We start from the raw sequence: 27,947 nt of genomic DNA on the forward strand, positions 1-27,947 counted from the left end.
TACATATATACATATACATATAAGTTTCTGGATGGAATTAATTTAGTGGCAAACAATATTAAATGAGTATAAAAAATTAATGTTACCTTTATGTTTTTCCTTGACTGGGGAGGATACTCTTAGTTGAATGTTGTTTTTTTCTGAATAAGAAATCCTAAGGTTAAGTAACAAAATAATGTCTTTAAAATTAGAATTTCAAGCACAATCCAGTTAAAAAAATGTCCTACTTCCAGCAATGTATTTTTTTCACTTTCAAATGATTTTTTAAAAGATTTTTAAAATGAGAATAAACTTCCAGTAGTATGGGCAGAATTTACTGTAGTCCACAATTTTATTAAATAACTTGTACTGTTGCTATGATTGCTGTTTCTGATTTTGTTTCTCTCTCCCCCCCCCACTGGGCTGCCAAGCCGTAAAAGTTGGGGACCGCTGATTTAGTGAATCAATGGTGGTTAAGTGAACACTGCAGTCATAAATATAAACCCATTCTTCTGAATGGGCTTTTTTTTTGCCAGAAACTGGCAAAAAGTTACAAATCATGGTCATGTGACTACAGAATGCGTTAACCACTGTAACTGGTCATAAAGCAGAGATCCCCAGCTTTTTTGGCACTAGGGACCGGTTTTATGGAAGACATTTTTTCCATGGACCGGAGGTGGGGTGGGATGGGATGGGGGAGTTGGGGGGGTTCAGGATGATTCAAGTGTATTACATTTATTGAAAATTTTCTAAATAGACAAATGAACAAATAAATAATGCACTAATTTCTATTATTATTACATTGTACTAGATTAGATCAGTGACTTTCTAAGAAAGTGGGAAGGAAGAGACAATCCTAAAAACTCAGCCTTCTAGCAAAGCCCAGCATGTTGAGGAAGTGCTGAGAACATCATTCAAGAGAGAGGGGGGGAAGAGGGAGAGAGAGAGAGAGAACACACCAACTCGGCACTGCACTAGCCCAGCAGTCTTGGAAAAGGTGCAAATGAGGGATTCCCTTGGAGAAAGGGAAAATGTAGCTTCTCCCCTTCCCCCTCCGCAAACCAGATAGGCTTGCAAACTTGGAGAGCTGCAGAAGAAAGGAAGAACACACACACAAACACCAAAATAAACCACGAAAAGCAGGCAGGATGTTGCCAAAACTCGAGGCACCTGTAGCATCAAAACAGTTGAAGTTTCAATGCAGCCCAGCAGTATTAGAAAAAGTGCAGATGAGAGAGAGAGAACCCCTTGGAGACGCAGGGCTTAAGGTGAAAGGTAGCTTCTCCCTGCCCCTATTTGCACTCTGACAAAAAGACACCCGCACACACAGTGGCGTAGCGTGGGTTGTCAGCACCCGGGACAAGGCAAGTAATTTGCGCCCCCTAACCCGTGCACTGCACCGCATGCCTGGCACCCCCCCTTCCACAGTGGGCGGCGACCTGGCGGCTCGGATCGGATTCGCACAGCCAGCACTGCAGTGAGAGAGAGTGAGCGAGCCAGGCAGGGGCAGAGAGCTGCGAGTGCGAGCGCGCCCCCCCAGATGTTGCACCCGGTGCAGCCGGGCCCCCCTGCACCCCCCACACTATGCCACTGCTCTCACACACAAACACCTTGGGAGGGTCCTCTTCCAATGAGGCTTTGGAGAAGCTCTCGGTTGCAAGCTACGCTTGTCTTGCAAACTTGGAGAGTTGCATGAAGAGCACATAAGCTCAGCTGCGATGCTAGGAGGTGGAGAAGAGGAAAGTGAGGAGGAGGAGGAAGAAGTAGCAGGAGGAGGAGTAGCCAGTTGCAAGTGCAGTTGCTGGAGGACCTTTGCACTGAGCAAGACAGTTTCTGCCCAGCCACTCCTGCTCCTCCCCAGACTCCTGCAGTTTCGCCTCATGCCTGGAGGTGGAAGACATGCCTTTAGCATACCTCCAGCTATGCGGCCTGGTTCCTAACTGGCTGCGGACTAGTACCGGTCTGCAGACTTGGGATTGGGGACCCCTGTCGTAAAGGATAGCTGGTTGTCAAATTCATAAAATATGTTCATGTGACCATGGAATAAGGTGGCACAATATTTTATGACAGTCAGAAGTGCTTTATGGACCATAAATAACTTATTTTGGGTCCGTTATAATTTTGAACAGTCATTAAGAAACCAGTCATAAGTCAAGGACTACCACTAGTGATTTTCAGGATTTTTTAAATGATGAAATATATTCATTTGCTTAAAATTGGTAATGAAATATGGGGAAAAATAGGTAAATTTCTGGGGTTTTTTTTAATAAATATTTCTCTCTTTTACCCTCTTTTAAATTTCTTATAGTCAAAAAACATCTATCTACTAAACTGCATTTAGCCAGTGTGGTAGATTACAGTCTACCACCTTCAAAAAAGAGCTTTTCATCCCACAGGAGTCTATTATGGACTAATAATAATACATAAAATGAACTACCTAATTGCTTTAACTTTAGCACAATACAGTAATTGATCCTAGATACATAACCTTCTACTGCATTTAGGAAAAGGTGATTAATTCTCATGTAAATACACTTTTATGAACTTAAGATTGCAGTTTACATTGTCATTCTCAAATATTTTCAATATGAGATGCTTAATGATTCTAATCTCACTTTGAGTAGTATGGGGTTTTTTAGTGCAAATAATAGTGTTTTTATTGGATTTATCTAAGAATTCACAATTAATTATAATTTTTGCAACAGCTACAATTTTGTATAATTCTTAAGCTATTTTTATTCCTTCAAGTTCTTTCTTAAAAACTTCCGGTGTTGGATCATTCACAACTGCTAGAGGTAAGTTGTTTCACTGATTAATTGTTCTAATTGTGAAGAAATTTCTCCTTAGTTCTAGGTTGCTTCTTTCCTTAATTAGTTTCCATCCATTGCTTCTTGTCCTGCCTTCAGGTGCTTTGGAGAATAGCGTGACTCCCTCTTCTTTGTGGCAAAACCTGATATATTGGAATGCTGCTATCATGTCATTCCTAGTTCTCTTTTTCATTAAATTAGACATACCCAATTCCAGCAACCATTCCTTATATGTTTGTCTCCAGTCCCCTAATTATCTTTGTTGCTCTTCTCTGCACTCTTTCTAGTCTCAACATTTTTTTTACATTGTGGTGACCAAAACTGGATGCAGTATTCCAGGTGTGGCCTTACCAAGGCATAGTAAAGTGCTATTAACACTTCATGTGATCTTGAGTCTATCTCTTGTTAATGCAGCCCAGAAATTTGGCTTTTTTGGCAGCTGCAGCATGCTGCTGACTCATATTTAAGTGCCACTTTCTCCCACTAATGGACCAATCATTTCCTTGACTTTTTTCTTGTTTTTTACATGTTGAAAGAAACTTTTTTGTGGTTGTAACTTTGACCTTTGTCGCAAGCCTTAGTTCATTTTGAGCCTTAGCGTTCCTCACTTCATCTTTGCAGGCTTGGGCTATTTGTTGATAGTCAACCTTAGTCATGTGCCCCTCTTTCCTCTTTTTATACTTATCCTTTTTGTATTTCAATTTATCAGAGAGTTTTTTATGCAGCCATGCTGGTTTCTTTTGGGAGCTGTTATTTTTCTTCTTCATCAGTATTGTGCTAGACTGGGCTTTTATAATCTCACTTTTCAAAATTTTCCAAGCTTCTTTAGTTGCTTTCCCTTTGAGGATTCTCATCCATGGAATCCTTCCCAAGCTCTCTCTAAGTTTATTGAAATTAGCTCTCTTAAAGTCCAAGACTCTAGTTTGTTGCTTGTGCTTGCCTAATGTTGAATTCCAATATTGCATGATCAGTCCCCCCACCGCACCCCAAGGCTCCTGTAGCTTGAACACTTTCTATAATTTCATCTCTCTTAGTGAGAATTAAGTCCAATATGGCTGATCCCCTAGTTCCCTTCTCTACCTTTTGGGAGACAGAGTTGTTTGCTAGGATTGTCAGGAATCTGTTTCATCTTCCACTTGGTGCAGAATTTGTCTCCCAGTTGATGTCAGGGTAGTTAAAGTCCCTCATTACTACCTCCTACATATCTTAGTTAACTTACTAGCAAAAAGTTCATCTATTTCTTCTGTTTGGTTTCATCTCACCAAGTTTCCTTAACGGCAACAATATCATATCTGCCTTCATTTACTTGAATTTCCAATTCACCCTGTTTATTGCTCATACTCTGTGTACTTTAACAATCCTTATCATTTCAATAGGAATTATGTAAGAACAATAAGATCAGGAAATGAGGGTGGATAGTGTATTGTGTCATTGTCTGGTAAGCTATATCCAGTACTCCTTATACTTATTTTGTTATCATAATTGTACTTAATTCTCACCCAAGATTTGACCATTTAGCTGTCATCGAAGGCTTATTTGTTGAATGGTTTTTTTGCCTGTTGAAAAATTGTAAAAATTACTATATGTTACTAATTCATTGTGTGCGGGAAGAACAAAGAAAGACTTTCTGTACTGCAGTTACGTAATTACAGAAAGAAAAAAAAATGAAATAGAACAATGTGATAAATAGATAAAACTTTAAGAGTGCAATTTACACAACCAGAGAATCTGTACATACTAATTTCTGTGATTTATACACAAACTGTAGATATTATCAAAAATGTTAACTTATCATATGAGGCTGATTAATTAAATGTAGAGAATGTCAAGCATTAAATGTAGGGAAGAAATCAAATATAAAGAATAAATCAAGCAATTAAAAATTCAAAATATGAGAAGGCATAAGGCAATAAATGCAGACATTTTAAATTACAATAGCAGAGTAATTAAATCTATTGAGATAACATTTCTTTTATACAGATGGTTTTCTTTCCAGCTTTTTATTCACTCAACCAAATGCAGTTTCTTTCAGTTTTATTTCTATAACATCCAAGGGGTATTTAGGAGTGCAACTTTCAGCTCATACTGAAAAGCCATCTATTACAGTAATAAATACGGAAATGTTAGAATTATACTTTTAAAGGGTGGCCAATTCAGGATAATCTTTGTCAAAATTAATTTTATTTTGAGGTGTTTAAAATTAATAAAATGAAACAAATTTATTCAATGGAGATCACATGGTTTTCTGAACTTTTATATATTGGACTGATGCCATAATGTTAAGGTTTGCTGAGAGGTATAAAGAGTTAGGAGGATGTTTATCAAAAACGGCATTTCAACAAAAATTACAGAACTATATCACAACTAAGTTATTTGATTTTTTTTGTTAATCCCTCTTAGCATTTTTTGAAATATTGGCCTTCATCAACTTGTTCTTTTTTCTGATTCTCCCTCATTTATGCATAGTGTCACAGATTTGGGAAAAATAAAGTTTAGTGTGACTTATTTATTATAGATTAAGGTACATTATATATTTATTACCTTATATTTGAGATTATTAAAAATGATGACAAACATGGATCATAATGGATATTTTGATTTAGTGTTAATTTGTGAACAGTTATTGATATCAGGACAATTAATCAAAAGAATTGTCTAACAATCTCTTTCAGCCTCTAATAGTTTCAAATGATGTGATAAAGTTGAAAAGAAAAAAATATAATTAAAATATTATCTTACCCTTTTGGAAGGTTTGCAGATGTTATTTTGCTAATTCTTTGGAACTGTTTAAGTAAACTTGAGAGGAACCAATGAAGAGCTAGGATGGAGTTAAGCTTTTTTCCTGAGTTCACCGTACGATAAAGGTCATGCAGCAAAAAATGGATTTTAGGAACAACAGAAGGTAAAAGCTGAAAGTAAAAGCAATTGGGAACAATAAGAAATGATGTCTTTCAACCTGGTATGGTGAAGAAACATTAAATAATCAAATTTATATGGAAAAATATTCACATTGGGAAAAACACTTATTACAAAATAAAACCACACATGTCACATACCAGTTCAAATTGCCCTGGATTCTGAATCCCTTTCACAAAACTAATCAATGGATTTAATTCTTCTAATGTTAGGCAATAATCAAAATTCTCCTTGAAATAGTCACCCTGTGAATATATAATAAGAGAACCTTGGGTCAGATAAGACAATACTGCTTGGATGTTCTGTTGCTGGGGCAGACATGGCTAAAGAAATCCCAGAGTTGCATCACATTGGAATGTAGCATTCATATCTGGAGGGGAACTGGTACAATTATTTAGTTTTTTATTAACAATACCAATATAGGTACAACTATATGGTACGCCTGCTGCCGGTGTCAACTTCCCTTCGTCCAGTGTGCTCCCACAGAGAGGGCCTCCTCAGTGTGCCATCGGTCAGAGAGTGTCAGCTGGCAGCCCCCAGGGGGAGGGCGTTCTCTGTGGGTGCGCCAGACCTTTGGAATCATTTACCCGTTGAGCTCCGGATGACTCCTGACCTTCGCTCTTTCCGCCGTGACCTGAAAACTCACCTATTTGAACAAGCCGGCCTGGTCTGATGGGTTTGGGGTATTTTAATTGTAATTTTAATTAACTTTTTACTGCAATGAAAATATTAGTAATAGAGTAGTACTAACAACAACCCTAGTCCTCTTCATATTCAGACATGCAATTTGCCAATTTTCTCAAGGGACTTAAAATCTCTTAGGTGATTTAGAATGAAAATATGGCTGATAATATCAAAAGCTATTGGCAATTATAATCCAGTCACAGCTTTAATACTGAAAAAAACCATTTTTGTTTGCAGAACGCTGCCATACCTCAAGCCTTACCTTAATTCTTGCTGATCGATATACATTCTGCATAGCTTCAAAGAAAGTGGAGGCTGATGTTTGATTTGATAAGAGGATACTGAATGTATCTCTAAGAAGAATTTCTTTAACAGTTTGGTCCTCTGAAAATGAATCTTCATCAGCTTGAAAATCAAAATATTCATGTACCTAAAATGGATATTAACGGATTAAACATTTAACCAATTTATTGATCTCAACATCTACAAATGCAAATTTCTATCAGGAAATGTGTATCAGAACAGAAGGAGAAAATACATGCATGAACAGAAAATACTTCCCCAACATTGTAATTTTCTTCTTTTCAAAAATCCTTTCACCTAATCATACAGGGCACCCACCTCACCTGTTATTTACATGTGACAATTGTAACATGCAACGCTTACCTCAAGAACAATAGGATAAAAAGTGTGTCCAAATCCAATATCAAAAGTTAACATCTGAAAGCAAGAACTGCATCTGAAATAAGAGAACTGAAATCAATTGATTTCATTTTTTAATTAACCTGAAACCCAAATTTAAATGATGTTTCAGAAACAAGTCTTGCTAAGTTGCCTCATCATGGTAGGGGGGATGTTCCTGGGACGGATGACCAAAGAACATCAGGTATGTATGCCAAGAGTATGTACTCCTAGCTGGGACACTTAGGAAAGTGCTGAATTCAGACTTCCGGTTCCTGCAAGCAGTGAAGCAGTTGAGGGATTTGGGATGCTAAGTCCTCCAGCTGAGTTTCTTCCTGTTTGGGTATCCTAAATGGGTCAGAAGCCACCCCAGAGTGGTGGCAATGAAGGAAGTCCCAGGGACCTAGGAGAGATGGCGGTCTCCCTGATCGATCCAGGAGAAGCCTTCCAGAAACCAACAGGAGAAAGGCTAGCTAACTCCACAGTCTAGCCCCAGCTGCAAGCAACAGAAGTCAAAAGCTCTACTTTAAGCTGATTGTAAACAGTGTGTTTGAATCTGGGTAAGAATATTGATTTTCTCTATCCTACCTACTTTCCTGAAGAGGAGAAACTCCCAAGAAGCAAAAAAACAAACCTCAGAAAGTGAAGAAGGCAGGGTTTTTCCCCAACCCTTTGGCTATTGGAAGGCGAATCTAACCCTCCATGAAGAAAAAGATCTGGAAAATGAACCAATGCTGACACCTACTGGTGGATGAGGATTATGACACTCATGGTAAAATCTGGGGAGAAGACTAATCTCTGCCTGTGATTTTCAAAGCCTTAATACAGCTATTTAGATAAAGTGAGACTTACAAATTTGACGGAACAGAAACAAAGGAAAAAAGACCATTTTATGAACTCTCTGGACTATACATATCTATTTAATTCTGACTTCAAAGCTATTTCCAAGGGGGGGGGGGAGAAAAAAAATCTGGACTTTTGGTCATCATGGAAAATCAGAGATTTATAGAAAACACTTATCAAGAAATAATGAATACTTCACAAGAGGAAATATATGATAAGCTGCAACTAATTCAAAGGACAAAGATCTCAAACTACAAAGAAATACAAAATAACTTTGAAAGTATAAATCAACTTATCTCCAATTTAATTTTATTCCAAAAAACCCTCAGGAAAATATAGCAGAGGGAACAGACAAAACAGATGACTGAACATAAATTCGAGGATAGAGACTTAAATATGGAATTCTACAAAACAAAGGAGTATGATTCAATTCAAGTGGAAAATTTTTTTCAAGAAATATTAGATTTGGAAAAGACAATTTACATTTCAACACTACAAAGCAAATTTGAGGACAAGAAAAAAGACTGAAAAAAACATTCTAGATAACTGGAGAGACAAAAAGTGATAAGAGAAGTAGAGAAAAAAGGAAGGAAAAAGATTCCTAATAAAAAGGAATGGGCAAATGTCCATAACAAAGATATTGATTTACTTTCTATATCTACAGCAACACTTATGATCATACGGAAAAATCTTTTGATTCAGCAAAGTACATTGATTAAGAAAGATACTGGGAAAAGAAAAAAGATTAAGATAGAAACTAAGAAAATAGATGATGGGACCTATCAGAGAGAATACTTAAAAAAGAAACATTTGTTTGAATATGGCTAAAGAAATAGAAACACTTTGGAACATATTACTCTAAGAGGGATGAATTTTCGAAATAATATAGTATGCTTTTTTCTTTTCTGTAAAAAAAAAGCTGAAACAACTTAAATAAAGGAAATGTTTTAGATACTTAAATGTGACTGAATTTAAGAAAAGTATAAAAAATGTTTTGAATCAGAGTTAATGGATTAGATGATTAGACCGATTGAATGGAATGTTTAAAGATTAAAGATTAAAGTTATTCTTAACTATGATTAAAAACAATAAAAAATTGAGGAAATAAATATATATTAACCTAGGAGAGATATATATTTTAAGTAGTATGTTATTTCTTATGTTTCTTTGCTCTTGCTTCCTTTTCTTCTTTTTTTCATTTTTCTTTTTTCTTCTTCTCTCTTTTCACTGTTTTATCTATTTCTTAAGAAATGTAAAAGTGTGAGATGGCTTATATGAAAAAAATAGAATTAAATTTGTCAATGTAAATATAATTAATCATTGAGAATATTTTCACTAGTAAGAATTTCTAGAATTTGGTGGGAGAAATAAACTAAAATAAGGATTGTAACAGGATTTATGATAAGGCAACCAAAATGACTGAAAAGAAAAGAAATATTATACTAATATGATTATTATTTTAGGAATATCAAAACAATAAGAATTGTATTAACTCAATGTTTGCAAAAAGGATATTTTGGGGAAAGAGGAAATCAACTAAAATTAATATATGGAATATAGATTATAGAAATTAATTGTTAAGGATTGTTTTACAAATGTAACTCAGACAACACACTGTTTACCAATTATTGAGTGATTTATGTTTTGTTAAAAAAATCAATAAAATATATTACAAAAAGAAAGGAAAGTGCTGAATTCAGATGATCAGTTTAGGGACAATGGCCAAGGCATTATTTAAACAACTCTTGTAGCTTATCAAGAAAACCACATGACAAGAGAATATAAAGTGATTGATGATATAATTCCAAATGGTTGATTAGCACTCAGCATGCTAATAAAGAAATGCTAAGGATCTTTTGCAATATTACTAGTATTCATCACATAGCAAGGTTAAAGCCTAACAAGACTTTACCTGTTATTTTACCATGAAGCAAAATAAAATCCAAAATGGCAAGGACAGAATTACAGTAGGAACATGGAACATAAGAACACAGTGAAAGATGGAATGAATCAAAGACATGTTACTTAAGTTACTGGCAAACTGAAATGGACCAAAACTGGGTATTTTCCACCTGAAGAGCATAGTGTTAACTATAAAAACCAAAAAAGAAAGAGCATTGTTTCCATAGCTTGGGAAGATATAGCAAAGCCATCATTTGGATACAATGCAATCAATGTCTGAATAATATCAGGCACTGCTGGCAATGATTTGATAGCTATCCAAGTTTATGCTCTAGCTACTGATACAGAAGAAAAGGGTGTTGACAAATTTAAAGTCAAACTCAACCTAAAATTCAGAGAACATGCAAGCATAATATATTGCTTGTGGCTGGAATGCCAAAATTGGAAATAGTGAGGAGAAACCATCATTGGATTATATGGCCTAAGAAACAGAAATGGAACAGAAGAATGAACTGCTGGAATAACCACTGAAATATGGCAAGCAACAGAAAAAGAATCAGTCAAGATCCTAATGAGGCTATGCCAGCAAATCTGGAGAACAACACAGTGAGCAACAGATTGGAAGAGATCAATTTACAATCCAGAATCTAAAAAAGGAGACTTAACAGAATTATCTGCAAATTAGCATACAATATTCTTAATTTCACATGCAAGCAAAATAATGCTTAGGTTCATCAATACAGATTTTAATCGTACATGGAAATGGAAATTCCATATGTCCAAGATGGTTTTCAGAAAGGCCAAGGAACAAGAGACATTATTCTTGATACACACTGGATAGTAAGGAAGCCACAGAATATAAAAAAGAAGTCAATATGTGCTTCCCTGATTATAGAAAGGTTTTTGATTGCAAAACCAGTCAAGCTGTGGAATGTGTTTTCTGCCTTGGATATTAAGCCAACTTGGTTTATTGTATTAGCATTCTATTTTTCCTTTAGAATAGGTGTGCACAATCTTTTTAGATGAGGACAGCACTTGGCTCAGATGAAACCAGGAAAAAGGCAGAGCCAAGATGAAAACCAAATCTATCTTATTTCATTATTTATTTTATAAGTACACTTTTCATCTCATGGGTATTGAGCAAAATTCCAGAGCAAAAGAACATTTTTATAAATAATATAAGATATTATTAACTAATCTGCTGACTTGTCATTCAATCCCAACCATTCTCTCTAACTTGAAATTACTTCTGGGTAAACCAAAGAACATTTCTTGGAAAATTGTCTATATTCAACCACTTACTGGCTTGTAGTTTGTGGCTGAGGTAACGCTGCTTCGCTGAAAACCTCAGTTATCAACAAGAGTTTGCTTATTGCTTCTTTCATGTCATCCAAAGCCTGCTGAGGAGAAGCAGCCCTCAAAAATGTCTGAAAAAATGTTTGCAACTGTAAAAGAAAAAGAGAAGCATGTTTTTAAAAATATATAAAGAAATATATATTTCTTTAACCCCAGGGATTTCTCAAACTGTAAGCTTAATCCTGCCATTTTCCACTTAAAAGAAATAGTAGACAGTTCCATATTCTGGAAGCAGATATCAAGTTCAAAGGGGGTTGGAAAGATAGTTTTGTTCCTTTACAGTACACAGCTGGCTTCAGACATATATTGAAATGAATTACCAAAAAAGTATACATCTGACATACATTTACATTAAATCAAGATCTCTGGAGTTGCAGAAATCACTTTATTTTCTCTTTTGGCAATTATTTACTTCAGCTGAGTTTCTGGATATTTGTAACTTTGATTTTCTTACTGACAAAATGGATAAAATCATGAAATGTCATATGGGAAGGCTTTGAAATACCCACAATGGAGGAAAGGTTGAGGACAATGACAGAATTTGCAGAGACACCAAAATTAACTGTTTGAAGAGGGAAAAGACAATGACACATTTGTCAGTAACTGGAAAACTTTTATAGACTTTCTGCTGAAAATTGGAAAAAAAGAAACTTCTGATTTATGGGATTGATAATTAGAAATAATAGAATGTGGAAAGAATGGAACCACAATATAATTTTAGAGAGAAGGGATAAAATATAAATGCATTCATGATTGCTATAAAAAGATGAGATGTTGCTTTTTTATTTTTTCTCTTTGTTGTTTCTATTTATTTCTTGTTTACTTGTCACTTTTCTCTGCTTTGTCTTCTTTAAAATTGCATTGTTTTTATTCTGTAAAAATATTTAATAAAAAATAATAAAGAGATTCATGGTGATCATGATTCATGATCATAAAAGGTTCATTTATGAGCAAAGTAATTCTGGAGGTTGTTTGTGTTCTCAGGTGCCTGCATGCTCATTTATGTTTATGGACACCAACTGTTTTTGTTTATTTACATTTTAAAATGATTTACCCCTTTCCATTTTCTGCACAAATCTCAAACTAATTTATAATCCTTTCATAATAAAATAACTAAAACAATGGATTGAAGTTTACCTTAACTATGTATTTCTAAAGACTGCCAGAATGAGTGTTAAAAAAATGAAGCTCTAACTTCCTAGCAGTATTTGTTCAGTCCTCTCTGCATTTATTTTTATTCCCTAAAGTATATTTCTACTTGTGTTCCATGAAGGGTTAAAAGATGACCGTTTGGGGGAAAAAGGAATTCTAAGAGACTTCCTGTCTCTTGGAGCAATTTCTCTGCCTCTTGTCCTTGGTATACAAACAGATAGCATAAAACTGTGAGGTGAGAGAACTGAATTGGGGGAAAAAGGGAAGATAACTTTTTTCTTAGGAGGAAGAATAAATGAATGACAGCTGTGCCAAAAAAAAAACCCCACGTTTTATGACTTGCTAAGTATTTTTCCTTCCTTGTAATGAATAGATTGTAATCTCCCTCTACATCAAGAAAACTAATGTGATCATAACTACAACATTATATGGAGAATAATAACCACACTCAATAGTTTTCTTTCATTGATTATCTGTTATCTACTTATTGATTAAAAAGAAATAATACTAAGGGGGGATCACAATGTATCACTTGACTGAAAAGAGTTTCTCTAACACATTACCTCCATCTACTGGACATAGAATTAAGTGACTGTACTGTAATAGTCTTTTTTTTCCTTTTTGTGACTTTGAATCGGTGTTGACTCCTGGTGATTGCCTGGACCAGTCTCTGGTTTTTTGGCAAGATTTTGAAAGTAGTTTGCCACTGCCTTCTTCCTAGGGATAAGAAAGAGGAACTGGCTCAAGGTCACCCAGCTGGCTTCATGGCTAAAGTGGGACAAAACCCATAGCCTCTGTTTCCAGCCTAATGCCTTAACCACTAGACCACACTGGATCTCCATTACTCAAACTAAAAACGGTTAAAAATATTTTACAAAGATAAATAAGAAAGCATTGATAGAACCTATAAAAAGAATAACAATCTCGCAATGAGAATTTCTGATCTGCATATTCATCTTGGAAAAAGAACCTAGGTTGATTTGTTGAAAAGTTCAATATAAAAACCACTTCAAGCATCCCTAAATCTGAGAAGGATGAACAAGACAATAAAGCCTTTCCTACAACATGGTTATTCTGTGGAAAATTTGAAGACTTGTCAGCCTTGCCTTCCTGGGCCTGGATTCCTTTCAGGCTAACTGAAGAAAATGATCTTTTTCTGCTGTGCTGCTAGTCAGAAAAAGTCTAAAATCTATTATTTCTTTTCTTGTATTGGGGTGAAGATAGGGAATAAAACAGAAATGATTAATTTTTTATTAACTTTCTTTGAGCTGTATATGGAAGCTAGTACTAGAAAATACGTACAGTTGGACTTGGCTAGTACTTGGATGGGAAGTTAGCAAGAGGCTCTAGAGCTGTAAGTTAGAACAACCTGGAAAAAACCATGGTACCTCTGTATACTTGCCAGGGAAACTATATCATCAGGCTTAAATTCCCCTTGATGAATTCCTTTTAAGGAAAAACTAAATGCCCTAGTACTCTTGGGATATTACTGCGCCTCTTGTGCTAAATATCCATAGTACTCACCATTGCTCACAACAGCCAGTGATAATGCACAGGAAAATATTTTAAATACTGGCTTTTCACCCCACTATTCCTCTAAATTTAGCTCATCCTCTATCGGAATGTTTATTTTTCCTGGATAGCCTGCCTGTTTAACTCATGTTCTTTCCATGTAATGTTTGCAATTTAATGCTCTCCAGAATGCTTGCTGGAAAAAAACACTGTGGTGAAAGCACAGGACTATTGTTGCTGAAAGGTGAACTGGAAGACCATTGTGGCAACTGGACGCTTCAGCTGACTTCAGTGCTCAGTTACTGGATCACCTGGGAATAGATAAGATGAGCTGAAGGTGTTCCTTTCACATTCAATGCCATAAAAACACATTTGGGATCTCTGGATGCTGAGACTAAAATGAGAAAAATGGATGTAGAATTTGAGATGCCTATGAGATGACATACAAACAGAAGAGATGATGGTGGGACAGAATTCAGCAGCTCTAGACAAAAAAGAGCAGCCAGGCATGAATAGAATAGAACAGAATTTTTTAAGATAGTGAAAAATGCCAGCAAGAAGTGTGATGTAGATGCTATTGTACATCTTGACACTAATGATCTGTCCCAAAAAGTTGTACTTTCTGTGCAGAATGATTTCCAGAGCTTGGGGCAGGAACTTAGCAGGATAGGTTGTAGGCTTACTTTTTCAGAGGTTTTACCAGTGTATAAGTAACAAAATGGAAAAGGCCAATGTATAGCAAAATTCTATATGTGGCTAAAAGAGTGGTGTAAAGGGGAAGGCTTTGTTTATATTAGTCATGATGTCTGCAGCTGGTCCAATTAAAAACTGTACAAAAGAGGTCACCTGCATCCAGTGCTTTTTTTCTAAAAAAAAAAGGTGCCGGAACTCTCATCTTGGCGGGCGCAGGAGGCGGGGGGTGGGGGGGCGGTGCTGCTGCAGTCACAGGTGCGAAGGGTGTTGGCGGCGGGCTCCCCTCCCTGGGGCCAGAGCTGGCACGGCTGGTGCTGTGGGAGCAGCAGAGCCCACTCTATATGGCGGGGCTGTGCAATGCGGGCAGCAGAGGCGGTGCGGGCCAGGCGATGTTTTAATCTTATGATTTTAAAAATATATTTTTTCTATTGTACGTTTCACCAAACCTTGCCATGTGGATTGCATACAAATATTATATAATTGGTAAATAAAGGTAGAACATATGTTAAATATACATCAAATGATAATATGCTTCCCTACAAAGTCAATTCTTGCTCAATGACAGACCAAGGAGTTAACTCAGAAAGGCAAGAGGAAAATCTAGAAGAGTTCTGTGCAGCTCTTCAACATCTTCCTCAACGATTTGGATGAGGGGATAGATGGGGAACTCATCAAATTTGCAGACAACACCAAGCTGGCAGGAATAGCCAATACTCCAGAAGATAGGCTTAAGATACAGGAGGATCTGGACAGACTCGAACACTGGGCACTATCTAACAAAATGAAATTCAATGGTGAAAAAAGTAAGGTTCTACATTTAGGCAGGAAAAATCAAATGCACAGGTATAGTATAGGTGGTACCTTGCTCAATAGTAGTAACTGTGAGAGAGATTTTTGAGTCCTAGTGGACAATCACTTAAATATGAGCCAGCAGTGTGCTGCAGCTGCCAAAAAAGCCAACACAGTGCTAGGCTGCATTAACAGAGGGATAGAATCAAGATCACGTGAAGTACTAATACCACTTTACAATGCCTTGGTAAGGCCACACCTGAAATATTGCATCCAGTTTTGGTCACCACAATGTAAAAAAGATGTTGAGACTCTAGAACAGGGGTGTCAAACTCAATTTCATTGAGGGCTGCATCAGCATTGTGGTTGCCCTCAGGGGGCCGGGTGGGTATGGCCTGGGTGGGCGTGGCCTACTGGGTGGGCATGGCTAAAGTGCGTATGGCCTACTGGGTGGGCATGGCCAGCTCTACATCGTTCACATCAAGGGTGCCTATGGGGGCCTGGGCAGGAGTGCCACAGATCTGAGGGTCTCTGGCAGGAGGAGGGTCTCTGGGCCAGGGCCAAGGCAGTGGGGGCCGTTCCCTCACTGTTTCCAGGATGGCTTTGCGGGCCGCATGAAACCACTTCGCGGGCCGGATCTGGCCCCCGGGCCTTGTGTTTGACATGTCTGCTCTAGAAAGAGTACAGAGAAGAGCAACAAAGATGATTGGGGGACTGGAGGCTAAAACATATAGGGAATGGTTGCTGGAATTGGGTATGTGTAGTTTAATGAAGAGAAGGGTGAGGGGTGACATGATAGCAGTGTTCCAATATCTCAGGGGCTGCCACAAAGAAGAGGGAGTCAAGCTATTCTCCAAAGCACCTGAAAGCAGGACAAGAAGCAACGGATGGAAACTAGTCAAGGAGAGAAGCAACCTAGAACTAAGGAGAAACAACTAACCAGTGGAACAACCTGCCTCCAGGTGAATGCTCCAACACTGGAAGTTTTTAAGAAGAGACTGGCCAGCCATTTGTCTGAAATGGTATAGGGTTTTTCCTGCCTGAGCAGGGGTTGGACTAGATGACCTCCAAGGTCCCTTCCAACTTCTTCTTCTTCTTCTTCTTCTTCTTCTTCTTCTTCTTCTTCTTCTTCTTCTTCTTCTTCTTCTTCTTCTTCTTCTTCTTCTTCTTCTTCTATTATTATTATTATTATTATTATTATTATTATTATTATTATTATTATTATTATTATTATTATATTATTATTATTTATCTTGTAGAAAGGAAAGGCCCACACTGATAAATTAAAAATCTTTGTGGTCTTCAAAGGAATGCTGGTGGGCTAATCAATGATTTGGTGACTAGAGGAGCATCTACAGTGTTGGAGCTTGTGGTCATGGTAAGCCATGGAAGCACTAGGCAACATGACTTTTAGGGCAGTGGTGGTGATTTTATTACATTAAAAAAAAGTCTGTGCTCTGTCCAAGGGTGCTTTGTAGGCTGCATGTACAGGCCTGGTCTAGAATTTATTTTGGAGCATTCAACTATCTAGAGCAGGCATGTCAAACTCATTTTGTTTGAGGCAACTTTTTATAAAAGAATTGCCATTAATTTGTTTTAATAAAATAATTTAAATCAATTTTTCACTTGATTTCAAATTAAATGAATGAGATTTTTTTTAGTACAATTGCCAAATACAATAAACTGGTTTTAGGTATAAGTTACTGGAAGGAAAAAGCAATCCCTGTTGCGTTACTGATCCCAGAGAAACATTTGCATGTATGCAGGTATCCTTAGGGTGCCATAGTTATGGATAAGAAATATTTATTTATTTATTTATTTATTTATTTATTCGGTTTATATACCGCCCTATTCCCAAAGGACTCACGGCGGTTTACAAGGCAAAATTTAAAAACAATCCAATATAAAATTAAAATAAATTAAATTAAGTCTAGGCGCAAAAATTAAATCACAATTTAAAAATATTAAACCCCTCAGTCCAGACCAGATAGCTCAAGGAGCCAGGTTTTTAGGTCCCGGTGAAATGAACGATGGTCGGGGGCAGTCCGGAGTTCCGTTGGCAGTTGATTCCATAGGGCAGGCGCAACCACAGAGAACGCCCTCCCCCTGTGGATTGCCCATCGGCAATCCTTGACTGGCGGTACCAGATGTCTCAAGATGTTGAGACTCGAGTGAAGGGTTCTGGAACAGAGGGAAATTGTTTAGTCTAACTGTTGCTTCTTGCTTTTTGTAATCAGCTTTTGCATCAGAGAAATTTCATGCAAGTGTGGGAAACATGTACATGGATGGGATATACTGAAGGAGGGACTAAGCAAGTGTACAGGAATGATTGATATCTTTCTTATGATGTAATGGCTCTGTTGTCTGATTTTCATTGACTAGCAAAGTTTATAGAGCAATGCTACCAATTTCCTAATGTTTGGCACTTCAGGACGTAACTGCTAGCATTCCAGATCGCTGGCCACCCAGCTGCTTAATTTGATCAAATAAAGTGCTGCTTGATCAAGAAGTCTCCACTTGGGTTAAAAGATTAGATTGATATGGTATCTCAAGTTTAAGTAAGGGACTGGGACCTTACATTTCTGGTGCATCGAACAGGAACTTGAAAAAAAACTTGAAAGTTTTTTTTAAAAGATTGTTTTTCATTAAAACTCCCTGTAAATGAGTTTCCTGCCTGAGTAGGGGGTTGGACTAGAAAATCTCCAAGGTCCCTTCCATCATCATCATCATCTTCTTCATCATCATCATCATTAATCACACAGTCAGAAGTTTAGACTAGATTTGGCATTTTTGTCTACCTACTGAGTCCTTATGAAGGCCCTGGGATAGGCAGATGTGGATGCTTGATGGTATTATAGATATTGTCACAGGATGGAAGCTGTTTCTAGTAAGGCCACCTCACGAAAACAGGGGAAAATGTACTCGGAAAAAGACTGTCCCAACTCATCAGAAGGGCTTTAAACTAAAATTGAGGGGAAAGGGTCTTTAGAATCTCTAGAGCACAAAACAATCTTTGTTTTCCCAAGAAAAGAAAGCAAACAATGAGGTAGGGAATGATGAGGAAAAAAGAAAAACTCAAACAATTAGGAGGTGCAGGAAACATACCTACAGACAGGTATAAAAATCTTAAATACTTATATAGAAATGCTCAAAACTTGGGGAACAAAGAGGCTGAACTAGAAGCAATAGTACACAAGGGCAGGTATGTAGTTGCCATTACAAAAACCTGGTGTGACGACACCCATCACTGGAATGTACTGATGGATGGTTACAAATTGTTCAAAAGAAACTGATCTACAAAAAGAGGAGGGGGAGTTGCACTATATGTAAGAGAACACTACATATCTACAGAAATGTACATGATCAAAGAAAAAATCCCTCCAGAATTTATATGGGTCAATATAAAAGGGGGGGGGAACGGACATTACCATAGGTGTATATTACAGGCCACCCAACTAATCAAATAGATGACTCTTGGCCAACTAGCTAACAAATGTATGTAGGAAACATACCACAATAGTAATGAAAGACTTCAACTATCCAAATATCAACTGGGAGACAAACTCTGCAGCGAGCGGGAGATCAAACATACTGTATTCCTAACCAACCTAGCTGACAACTTTTGTCATCCAAAAGCTGGAGGAGGGAACTAGAAGTAAAGCTACACTGGACTTAATTCTTACTAATAAAGAAGTGATAGAGGGAGTTGAAGTTGCTGGAACCTTGGGTGAAAGTGACTATGTAAAACTAGAATTCAATATAATGCAAACACAAACAATAGAAAATAATCCAACCAGAGTCTTAAACTTCAAAAGAGCTGATTTTAACAACCTTAGAGAGAACCTAGGAAAGATTCCATGGACAAAAATCCTAAAGGGGAAAACAAATCAAGAAGCATGGGAAACTCTGAGAAATATGTTCATAAAAGCCCAGACCAGCACAATACCACTGAAAAAGAAAAACAAGAAATTCAAGAAGAAACAAGCATGGCTGCACAAAGATCTCTCTGATAAACTGAAAGACAAAAAGAACAAGTTCAAAAAATGGAAAGAGGGACACATAACTAAGGCTGATTATCAATAGACAGCCAGAACATTCAAAGATGAAGTCAGGAAAGCAAAGGCTCAGAATGAACAAAGACTTGCAACAGAAAGTAAGGATAATAAAAAAAAAGTTTCTTTCAACATATTAATAAGAAAAAAGTCAAGGAAACTGTACGTCCACTAAAGAGAAGAATATGGCAAGAAAGTAACAGGCGGTAGGGAGAAAGCAGAGCTGCTTAACTCATTCTTTGCATCAGTCTTCACACAAAAAGAAATTATAGCCCAACATACCAAAAAAACTACTGCAAAAGACAAACTAGAAACAAAAATTAAAATAAGCAAGAAAATAGTAAGAGAACACCTATCTGATCTAAACAAATATAAATCATTGGAACCTGACAGATTACATCACAGACTTCCAAAGGACCTGGCAGATGTTATCTCAGAACCATTGCACCACATCTTTCAAAAAACCTGGAGCACTGGAGAAGTACCTGAGGATTTAAAAGGGCTGATGTGATTCCCATCTTCAAAAAAGGGGGGAAAACAGACCCAGGAAACTACAGACCAATCAGTCTAACATTAACACCTGGGAAGACCCTAGAAAAGATAATAAAAAAACTGATCTGTGAACAATTAGAAGCAAGCAAAGTTATAACTAGTAGCCAGCATGGGTTTGTTAAAAACAGATCATGCCAAACCAATCTTATTTCATTCTTTGATAAAGTGACTAAATTAGTAGACCAGTGAAATGCTGTGGACATAGTATATTTAGACTTCAGGAAGGCATTTGACAAAATAGACCACAACCTGCTGCTTAGTAAATTAGAAAAAGGTGGGATAGACAACATCACCACCAGATAGATTTGTAGCTGGCTGACAAGCTGCATTCAACAAGTAGCCCTCAATGGTACTACATCCACATGGAGAGAAGTAAGCAATGGGGTACCACAAGGCTCCGTCTTAGGCCCAGTACTCTTCAATATCTTCATAAATGACTTAGATGAGGGAATAGATGGGAAACTCAACAAATTTCCAGATGACATTAAACTGGCAGGAATAGCCAACACCCCAGAAGACAACCTCAGGATCCAGGGACTTCCGGTTTGTGTCATGGTGGGATGGGATGAAGGAAGGCAGGGTTCTGCCTTCCGTGCTCGATTTTTGCCCTGCTGGGGGCCCTGAAAAGGGCCCAAATTGGCCCCGAAGAGATGATGAAGAGGAGGGGTGCCTTGTTGATCAAAGAGAGATGGAAGTCTTTCCGTTAGATCCAAGAAAAGCCCTCCAAACTGGCAGGGGAAAGACCGGCTACATTCCTATGGCCAGCCATTAGCTGCTGACAACCAAAGGGAAAAATGCACTACTTAAGACATTGTAAACAGCATGTTTGGAACTGGGTGAGAATACTACAACTGGCTTAATTTAACCAATAAAAGTATACTTTATATTGAGGGATGGGATTTATTATATGGGTGGCATGCATATTTGATTTATGATAAAAAAGTTGATAAGGCCTTTAAATCTCACATTTTAAGAAGTGCTTTATTGCGTGTTTGGAAAAAGTATTATTATAAGTTAAATTATAAAATACCAATTTGGGGGATTCCTGGACACGCAATAGAGGGGGTATCTATGAGTGTGAATTTGGATATGATTTCTTATAAGCAATTACTTAGATTGGAAGGGAGTGACTGGCAATTAAGGTCACTAGCTGAGTTAAAACAAGAAAATATTGTACAGTCTTGGTTTCAGTATACTCAATTGCAAGTTAGGTGGAAGTTAGACCAGAAGGTTGGTTTGACGCTGATGGATGAAAATTTGGTAAAACAGATCAAAGATCAAACTCGAGCACATATAAAGAGAATTTATAATGCTTTAATAGAATTGGATTCGGAAATGGAATTGGTGAAAGATTGCATGGTAAAGTGGGCTCAAAATATTCAAGAACCGATTCCATTGGATGTGTGGGGGGTAATTTGGGTTAGAAATGTAAAATTTACTCAAGCTCAAAACTTAAGAGAAAATTTTTATAAAATGTTTTATAGATAGCATTTGGATCCTAAAAAGCTGTCTTGTATGTATTCCAATCTACAGCCCAAATGTTGGAGATGTGGTAGTTTGGATGCTACCTATTTTCATATTTGGTGGACTTGTAGAAATATAAAAGCTTTTTGGATTAAAATTTGGTGGAACATTCAAAAGATTTTTAAGAGAAAGATAAAGTTTACTCCACAATTATTTTTATTGGGTGTTATTACAGACTGTGACACTAAAGAAATTAATTTGATGCTGAATTTGATAACAGCTGCGAGGTTACTGGTAGGGCAATATTGGAAGAAGGATTGTCTGCCTACTATAGAGGAGTGGACGCTTAAAGTGTCAAACTTAGCAGAAATGGCTAAGATTTCTGATTACTTGAAAGATCATTCACAAGAGAGATACATTTCGGTTTGGAGAAGATGGATAGATTATATTCAGAAAAAATATGGGACTAAAAAGTTCCATTTAGCTTATGAGTAAATTTTAGATTGTTATTGTTATAATTTAAATTTTTTCTAGAAGTTGGGTATTTTAGAGTGTTGGTAATTATGTTAAAGGCGGGTTAAAGTGTATTATATATGGTTTTTTATATAGTTGATTAATGTTAGTTAGATTATGATTATTATATATTTGTAACCCTGTAATCAGCTTTGGGAAGTGGGGGAGGGGGGGTTGGGGGGGTTGGGAAGGGGATAATATTGTAACTTTTTATAAAACTTTTCAATTAAAAAAAGATAGCATTTTTCCCTTTTTTGATATGGGAAATATGAAGATAAGAGGAGGATTGATTTGAATAAAACTTTCAGCTATATAAATGTAAATAATATTGAGAAAATCATAACTGATAAAGATATTTCAAATACTGATGGGAAATCAAACTTTAACAAGAGCACTAAAACAGGATATTAATGAATTCATTATTGATTTATGAATTGATATTAATATTTGTATGATATTAGTAAAATATGAAGATGCTTATATCTTAACACTATATACATTAACAGTACCAAAAATTGTAATGGTGTAATGAAGAGAAAATGGGAAAAAAAGGAGAAGGAATCAGGGGAAAAATACTGGATTGTGTAGTATTGAACAGATTTATATTGAAGAAGTTAATGTTAAATATCTGAACCCAGACAACATGTTGTTTACTAAGCACTAAAGACTGTAATTTTTAAAAATTAATAAAACTTTTATATATATAAAAAGACAAGCTCAGAATCCAAAAAGATCTCGACAAACTTAAACAATGGGCCTTATCCAACAAAATGAGTTTCAATGTGGAGAAAAGCAAAGTTTTACATTTAGGCAGGAAAAACCAAAAGTACAAATACAGATTGGTGAGACCTGGCTTAAAAAAGTAACTGTGAGAGGGACCTTGGAGTCCTAGAGAACGATCACTTAACCATGAGCCAGCAGTGTGAAGGAGCAGCCAAAAAAGCTGATACAATCCTGGGTTGTATAAACAGAAGCATAGAATTAAGATCACACGAAGTACGGGTACCACTTTATAAAACCCTAGGGAGACCACACCTAGAACACTGCAACCAATTTTGGTCACCATACTACAAAAAAGATATTGAGACCTTGGAAAAAGTTCAGAGAAGAGCAATTAAAATGATCAAAGACCTGAAGACTAAAACATATGAAGAATGGCTGCAAGACTTGGGTCTGGCTAGTCTAAAGAAAAGAAGAAACAGAGGTGACAGGATGGCAGTATTCCAGTATTTGAGAGGCTGCCACAAAGAAGAGGTGGTCAAACTATTCTGCAAGGCACGAGAGGGCAGGACAAGAAACAATGGTTGGAAACTGACCAAAGAAAGAGTCAACCTGGAATTAAGAAGAAACTTCCTAACAGTGAGGACAATTAACCAGTGGAACAGCTTGCCATCAGAAATCTCCATCACTGGGTTTTTTTAAGAGGCTAGATAGTCACTTGACTGAAATGGTATAGGTTCTCCTGCTTGAGCAGGGGGCTGGACTAGAAGAGCTCCAAGTCCCTTCAAGCTCTGTTTATTCTATTCTATTCTATTCTATTCTATTCTATTCTATTCTATTCTATTCTATTCTATTCTATTCTATTCTATTCTATTCTATTCTATTCTATTCTATTCTATTCTATTCTATTCATTGCTTCTTGTCCAGGCCTCAGTTGCTTTGGAGAATAGCTTGACTCCAAATACTAACCCAAATACTAGCAGGATATGTATCATTTTTTTAATACCTTACATTTAATGTTGTATTATAGCCCTCTACCGTTTACAATTCTCTTGACTGAAAGTCCCAGCAGATGTAATTATTTAATGGCCATGTTTATGAAATGATTGTCCTAGCCAGGAGATAAATTGTACTCCTTAATGTCAAGCCAGGCTGATAAGCATCTGATTATTTCCTCGCTTAGGGTGAACTTGTGGCAATTTTATTTATTTATTTATTTATTTATTTGTTTGTTTGTTTGTTTGTTTGTTTGTTTGTTTGTTTTTATATACCGCCCTTCTCCCGAGGGACTCGGGGCAGTGTACAGAGTAAGGTAGGTATACAGTTAAACAATATTAAAAAACGATATTAAAAGCAAATGAAACCCCAAGAGCTATCAGGCCAGGCCGGACTGCTGGAACAGGTAAGTTTTTAAGTCGCGCCGGAAGGTGCGAAGGTCGGGGGCCATCCGGATTTTGGTAGGCAAGCAGTTCCAGAGGGTTGGCGCACCCACTGAGAATGCCCTCCCCCTGGGGGCCACCAGCCGGCATTCTTTGAGCGGTGGCACCCTGAGGAGGCCCTCTCTGTGGGAGCGCACAGGACGGAGGGGTGTTGACGTTGGCAGAAGGTGCTCCCGTAGGTAATCCGGACCCATGCTATGCAGGGCTTTGTATGTCATTGTTAGCACCTTGAATTTCACTCGGGAGGCAACCAGAAGCCAGTGCAGCTCACGGAGGAGAGGTGTGATATGGGAGTATCGGGAGGCCCCCAAAAGTGTTCGTGCAGCTGCACTCTGCACCAGTTGAAGCTTCCGAGTGGCTCTCAAGGGCAGCCCCATGTAGAGAGCATTACAGTAGTCAAGGCGGGAGGTCACAAGTGCATGGGTGACTGTACGTAAGGCATCCATGTCCAGATAAGGTCGTAGTTGGTGCACCAGTCGAACCCGAGTGAAGGCCCCCTTGGCCACAGCTCCTATGTGGTCTTCCAAGGATAGCTGTGAGTCTAGGAGGACACCCAGGTTGCGGGCCCTATTAACAGGGGGTAATAACTCATCCCCGATGTTAAGGGGTGGAACGTTCTGAGTATCCTGGCATGCCGGTATGTACAGCCCTTGTTCAAGAATTCTGGCGACCTGCAATACAAGGAATAATGTGTCCCTTGGACTAATGCATTTGGCTCAGCAGAGAATCATTTTGCACTGTATATGTTATGGCAGAGAGATATGTCTAGGAGGCATTGTCCTCCCTATAAATCTATTTGTGATTTGCATATGTTTGTTTTAATTATTAACTAAATTTTAATTAATTAAGCAAAGGCCAATTTTAGACATTTCTGAATGTCTTAAGAAAGGATTAAGCTGCTTCTTTTATTCTCAGATCTCATTACCTAATATGAGATGCTGAGTTGTCTTTAAAGAGAACTTAATTCATTATGGAAACTAAAAGCAAACTTTTTATTATTTTTACTGACTACCTAAGAATTTTTCATAACAAATAATGTCCAAGTATACAGCCATTCCACAATAATTTGCCAACCACAGATCATGCACACAGATCATGCTGTGCATATACAGTAGTTGGCAAAGCAATGAATTAATATTAATTCTACTGCCAAAGCTGTGCATCTGTCCGAGAGATGATAAAGTTTGCTAATGTAAGATAAGAGACATGCCCATTTTTCTGTCACTCATCAGCAGTCAAGTATTTCATATGGGATTTTTTATCTTCTCCATTATGATCTCCAAAGCCTCCTAAAATAAAGTTACCGTATGTGACTGTCCAACTCACATTCATGAATAACATAACTGTTGAGCGCACTCTGTTAACACAACCAGGAATAAAAATAGGCTCATCCACACTATCAGTATCTGATTAGGGGATTGTGGTGATGGTTCCGTGGACACTGTGGCCAAGATCCTCATTTATATTGCAAAGGTGTTTTTCAAAAGGCAACTGGTCTTTCTTGGTTTTTTCCTTGAACATGTTTTGCTTCTCATCCAAGGAGCTTCTTCAGTTCTGAAGCTTTCTGGATCAGAAGCAAAATGTTTTTAAAGAAAAAAACCAAGAAAGTCCAGTTGCCTTTTGAAAAGCTTATTTGGGACAACCATGATCTGGATGATTGAGAATCTCCATAGATATCTTCATTTATACATTTTGTTCTAGCGCTATTGTGTGCTTTTGTCCCTGAAATCTATGATACTGACAAAGTTTTACTGAGGTTAGGGCTGTGCAATAAATAAGTATCCCACTAACTTTTAATATTTTCCTTTTAATCTATATATCAAGTAAAACAATTCAAATGTGCGTCTCTTACCTTGAGAATACAAATGAACATTTTCAAAACATTACAGAATAAGAACAGTGGATATTTTGTACCTCATAAATGACTATCTAAGCCCTTTTTAAATTAACCAAAAGGTAGAAAAAAGCATTAGGAAGACCTGCAGACTTACTGATAAAATAAGAGGTAAAGTATAAATATATTAGAATCCTATGATTCTACAATCTAATTCCTTTTCTCACCTAGGAAGCTTTGTGAGTATCTAAAGTTTGTTGATTACTGTTGCAGGCTTTGAAGTAGTAATAGAACCATACAACTGTTACATAGTTCATTGAAATAAACATAACTAAAACAATAACATTTTAAACTTTATTTTAATAGGAAAAATCAGCTTGCTTTCTTTTGCATAATCTCTGAAGTCCATATTTCATTCTGAAGATTATTCTCATTCAGTAAAGTCAGGGAAAGAGGGTTTCCTTGCCTTAAATCAGTTTTCTTAATCTGCTCTTAAAATGCTATAGCTTGCAAACCACTGACAAACTTTTAAGTTGCTCCTGAAGCTTTATCCCCCAGTTCAACAGTAACCCATCTGGTCTTTTCCTTCCCAGCTGGTCTTTGTAATTTTCTCTTCAACACTTGCAATTTCCTCCCTGTGCTATCTTATAGCCCTGTATCTCTTTCCATCCATTGCAGTTTCCTCCTTCCACAGAATGAAGTACCAGGTTTTCAAGATACCTTTCAGGAGCAATTAATGCTTCTTTGCAAAGCACCTAATATTTGGACTGAGCAGCATACTAGCCTCAAAGATGCAAAGATGCTTTGTAATGCACAGGGGCATTCATTCAGTAGTACCTGGGTGTAACTCTTTAGAGCATTGTTTCTCAAACTTGGCAACTTTAAAATGTGTGAACTTTGACTCTCAGAGTTCCTCAGCAAGCCTAGCTGGCTGGGGAATTCTGGGAGTTGAAGTCTACACATCTTAAAATTGCCAAGTTTGAGAAACACTGCTTTAGAGCAACTGCATCTTTTCCTGAGGTCAGTTACCCACTGTAAATTCAGCCTTATAGAGAACACCCTTACCCCAATGAAAGCATCTTAATTGGAAATAAAAGCAAAACAAACAAACAAACAAAAAGAAGCTGAATGTGTTCTATCCATTTTGAGCTGAAGAGAAAAACATAATTTTACCTTGACTGAAAAATGCTTCTTCTTAGGTAGATCCCAGACAATTCCAGTTGAATGAATGAATGCCTGTAAAGGTGTTAATGATGACACCAACACATACACTTTGATGATAATCGAAAAATCTTGAATTTTAAAGGCTTCCTTATTTACTGTCTTAATGGGGATTGGATGTCTGGAAAATTACAATATAATATTAGAAAGTTGTTTCTTCTGTGCAATCCTAACTAAAAAAAGATTTTTAGCTGAATGGAAACAACAGTCACTATATGGCAAGTTAAGAGACAGACTACTTTGTTCACTGACTTGGCAACTGACTTCTATTTATGTAGTTTTCCATTATATGTTTACTCAAAATATGAATAATTTTGTATATTTTATTGGGTATTTTTTATCTTTATGAACCAGCAACAGTCTTTGGGCATTGTACTAACATGTATAAACATGATAAATACAGTAAGCAAAGTAGGACTTGGTGAATTATTCTGGATTTTTCTTTGTTGCTTGTTTGAAACACATTTTGATGTCATGTTATACAAAATTCAAAAAGAGTTCCCATATTTGTGTGGCTATACTGATTGTCAGAGGCAGGAAAACAAGAAACTTTTTTCATGAAATGTCTTCATTAATTACTTTTCAAAGTTAGTTGGTTATGTGGATATACAGTCAAAGATGTCACTAGTGCTGGGCCAAGAGGCTTTGTTGCCTTAAGGACAGCTAAAATGGCATTCTGTTCCCCGTCCAGCTGTTATACCACTTAACAATTAAAAAAAACAACTTGCTGCCCCATTAAAATATCAAAACTTGCCTTCCTTTACCAATAGCAATAGCACTTAAACTTACTGTATATACTGCTCCAAAGTGCTTTATAGACTCAGCATATTGCCCCCAA

The 27,947-nt window shown here is 37.0% G+C and overlaps 1 protein-coding gene across 1 annotated transcript in view; it reads right to left on the bottom strand.

Annotated features, from left to right (window-relative positions):
• The window catches only part of CPED1 (cadherin like and PC-esterase domain containing 1), a 131,387-nt gene that overhangs the window by 39,440 nt on the left and 64,000 nt on the right, over nt 1-27,947 (bottom strand). Inside the window, exons 7-14 of the mRNA XM_083366680.1 lie at nt 27,062-27,230; nt 11,115-11,257; nt 7,053-7,125; nt 6,649-6,816; nt 5,843-5,947; nt 5,526-5,695; nt 4,286-4,342; nt 87-154 (exon numbers count right to left, since the gene is read on the bottom strand). Of these exons, the coding sequence (XP_083222806.1) occupies nt 87-154; nt 4,286-4,342; nt 5,526-5,695; nt 5,843-5,947; nt 6,649-6,816; nt 7,053-7,125; nt 11,115-11,257; nt 27,062-27,230 (953 nt within the window). The remainder of the gene's footprint in view (nt 1-86; nt 155-4,285; nt 4,343-5,525; nt 5,696-5,842; nt 5,948-6,648; nt 6,817-7,052; nt 7,126-11,114; nt 11,258-27,061; nt 27,231-27,947) is intronic.

Source organism: Vipera ursinii (genome assembly GCF_947247035.1).
Source record: "Vipera ursinii genome assembly, chromosome: 6".
NCBI lineage: Eukaryota > Metazoa > Chordata > Lepidosauria > Squamata > Viperidae > Vipera > Vipera ursinii.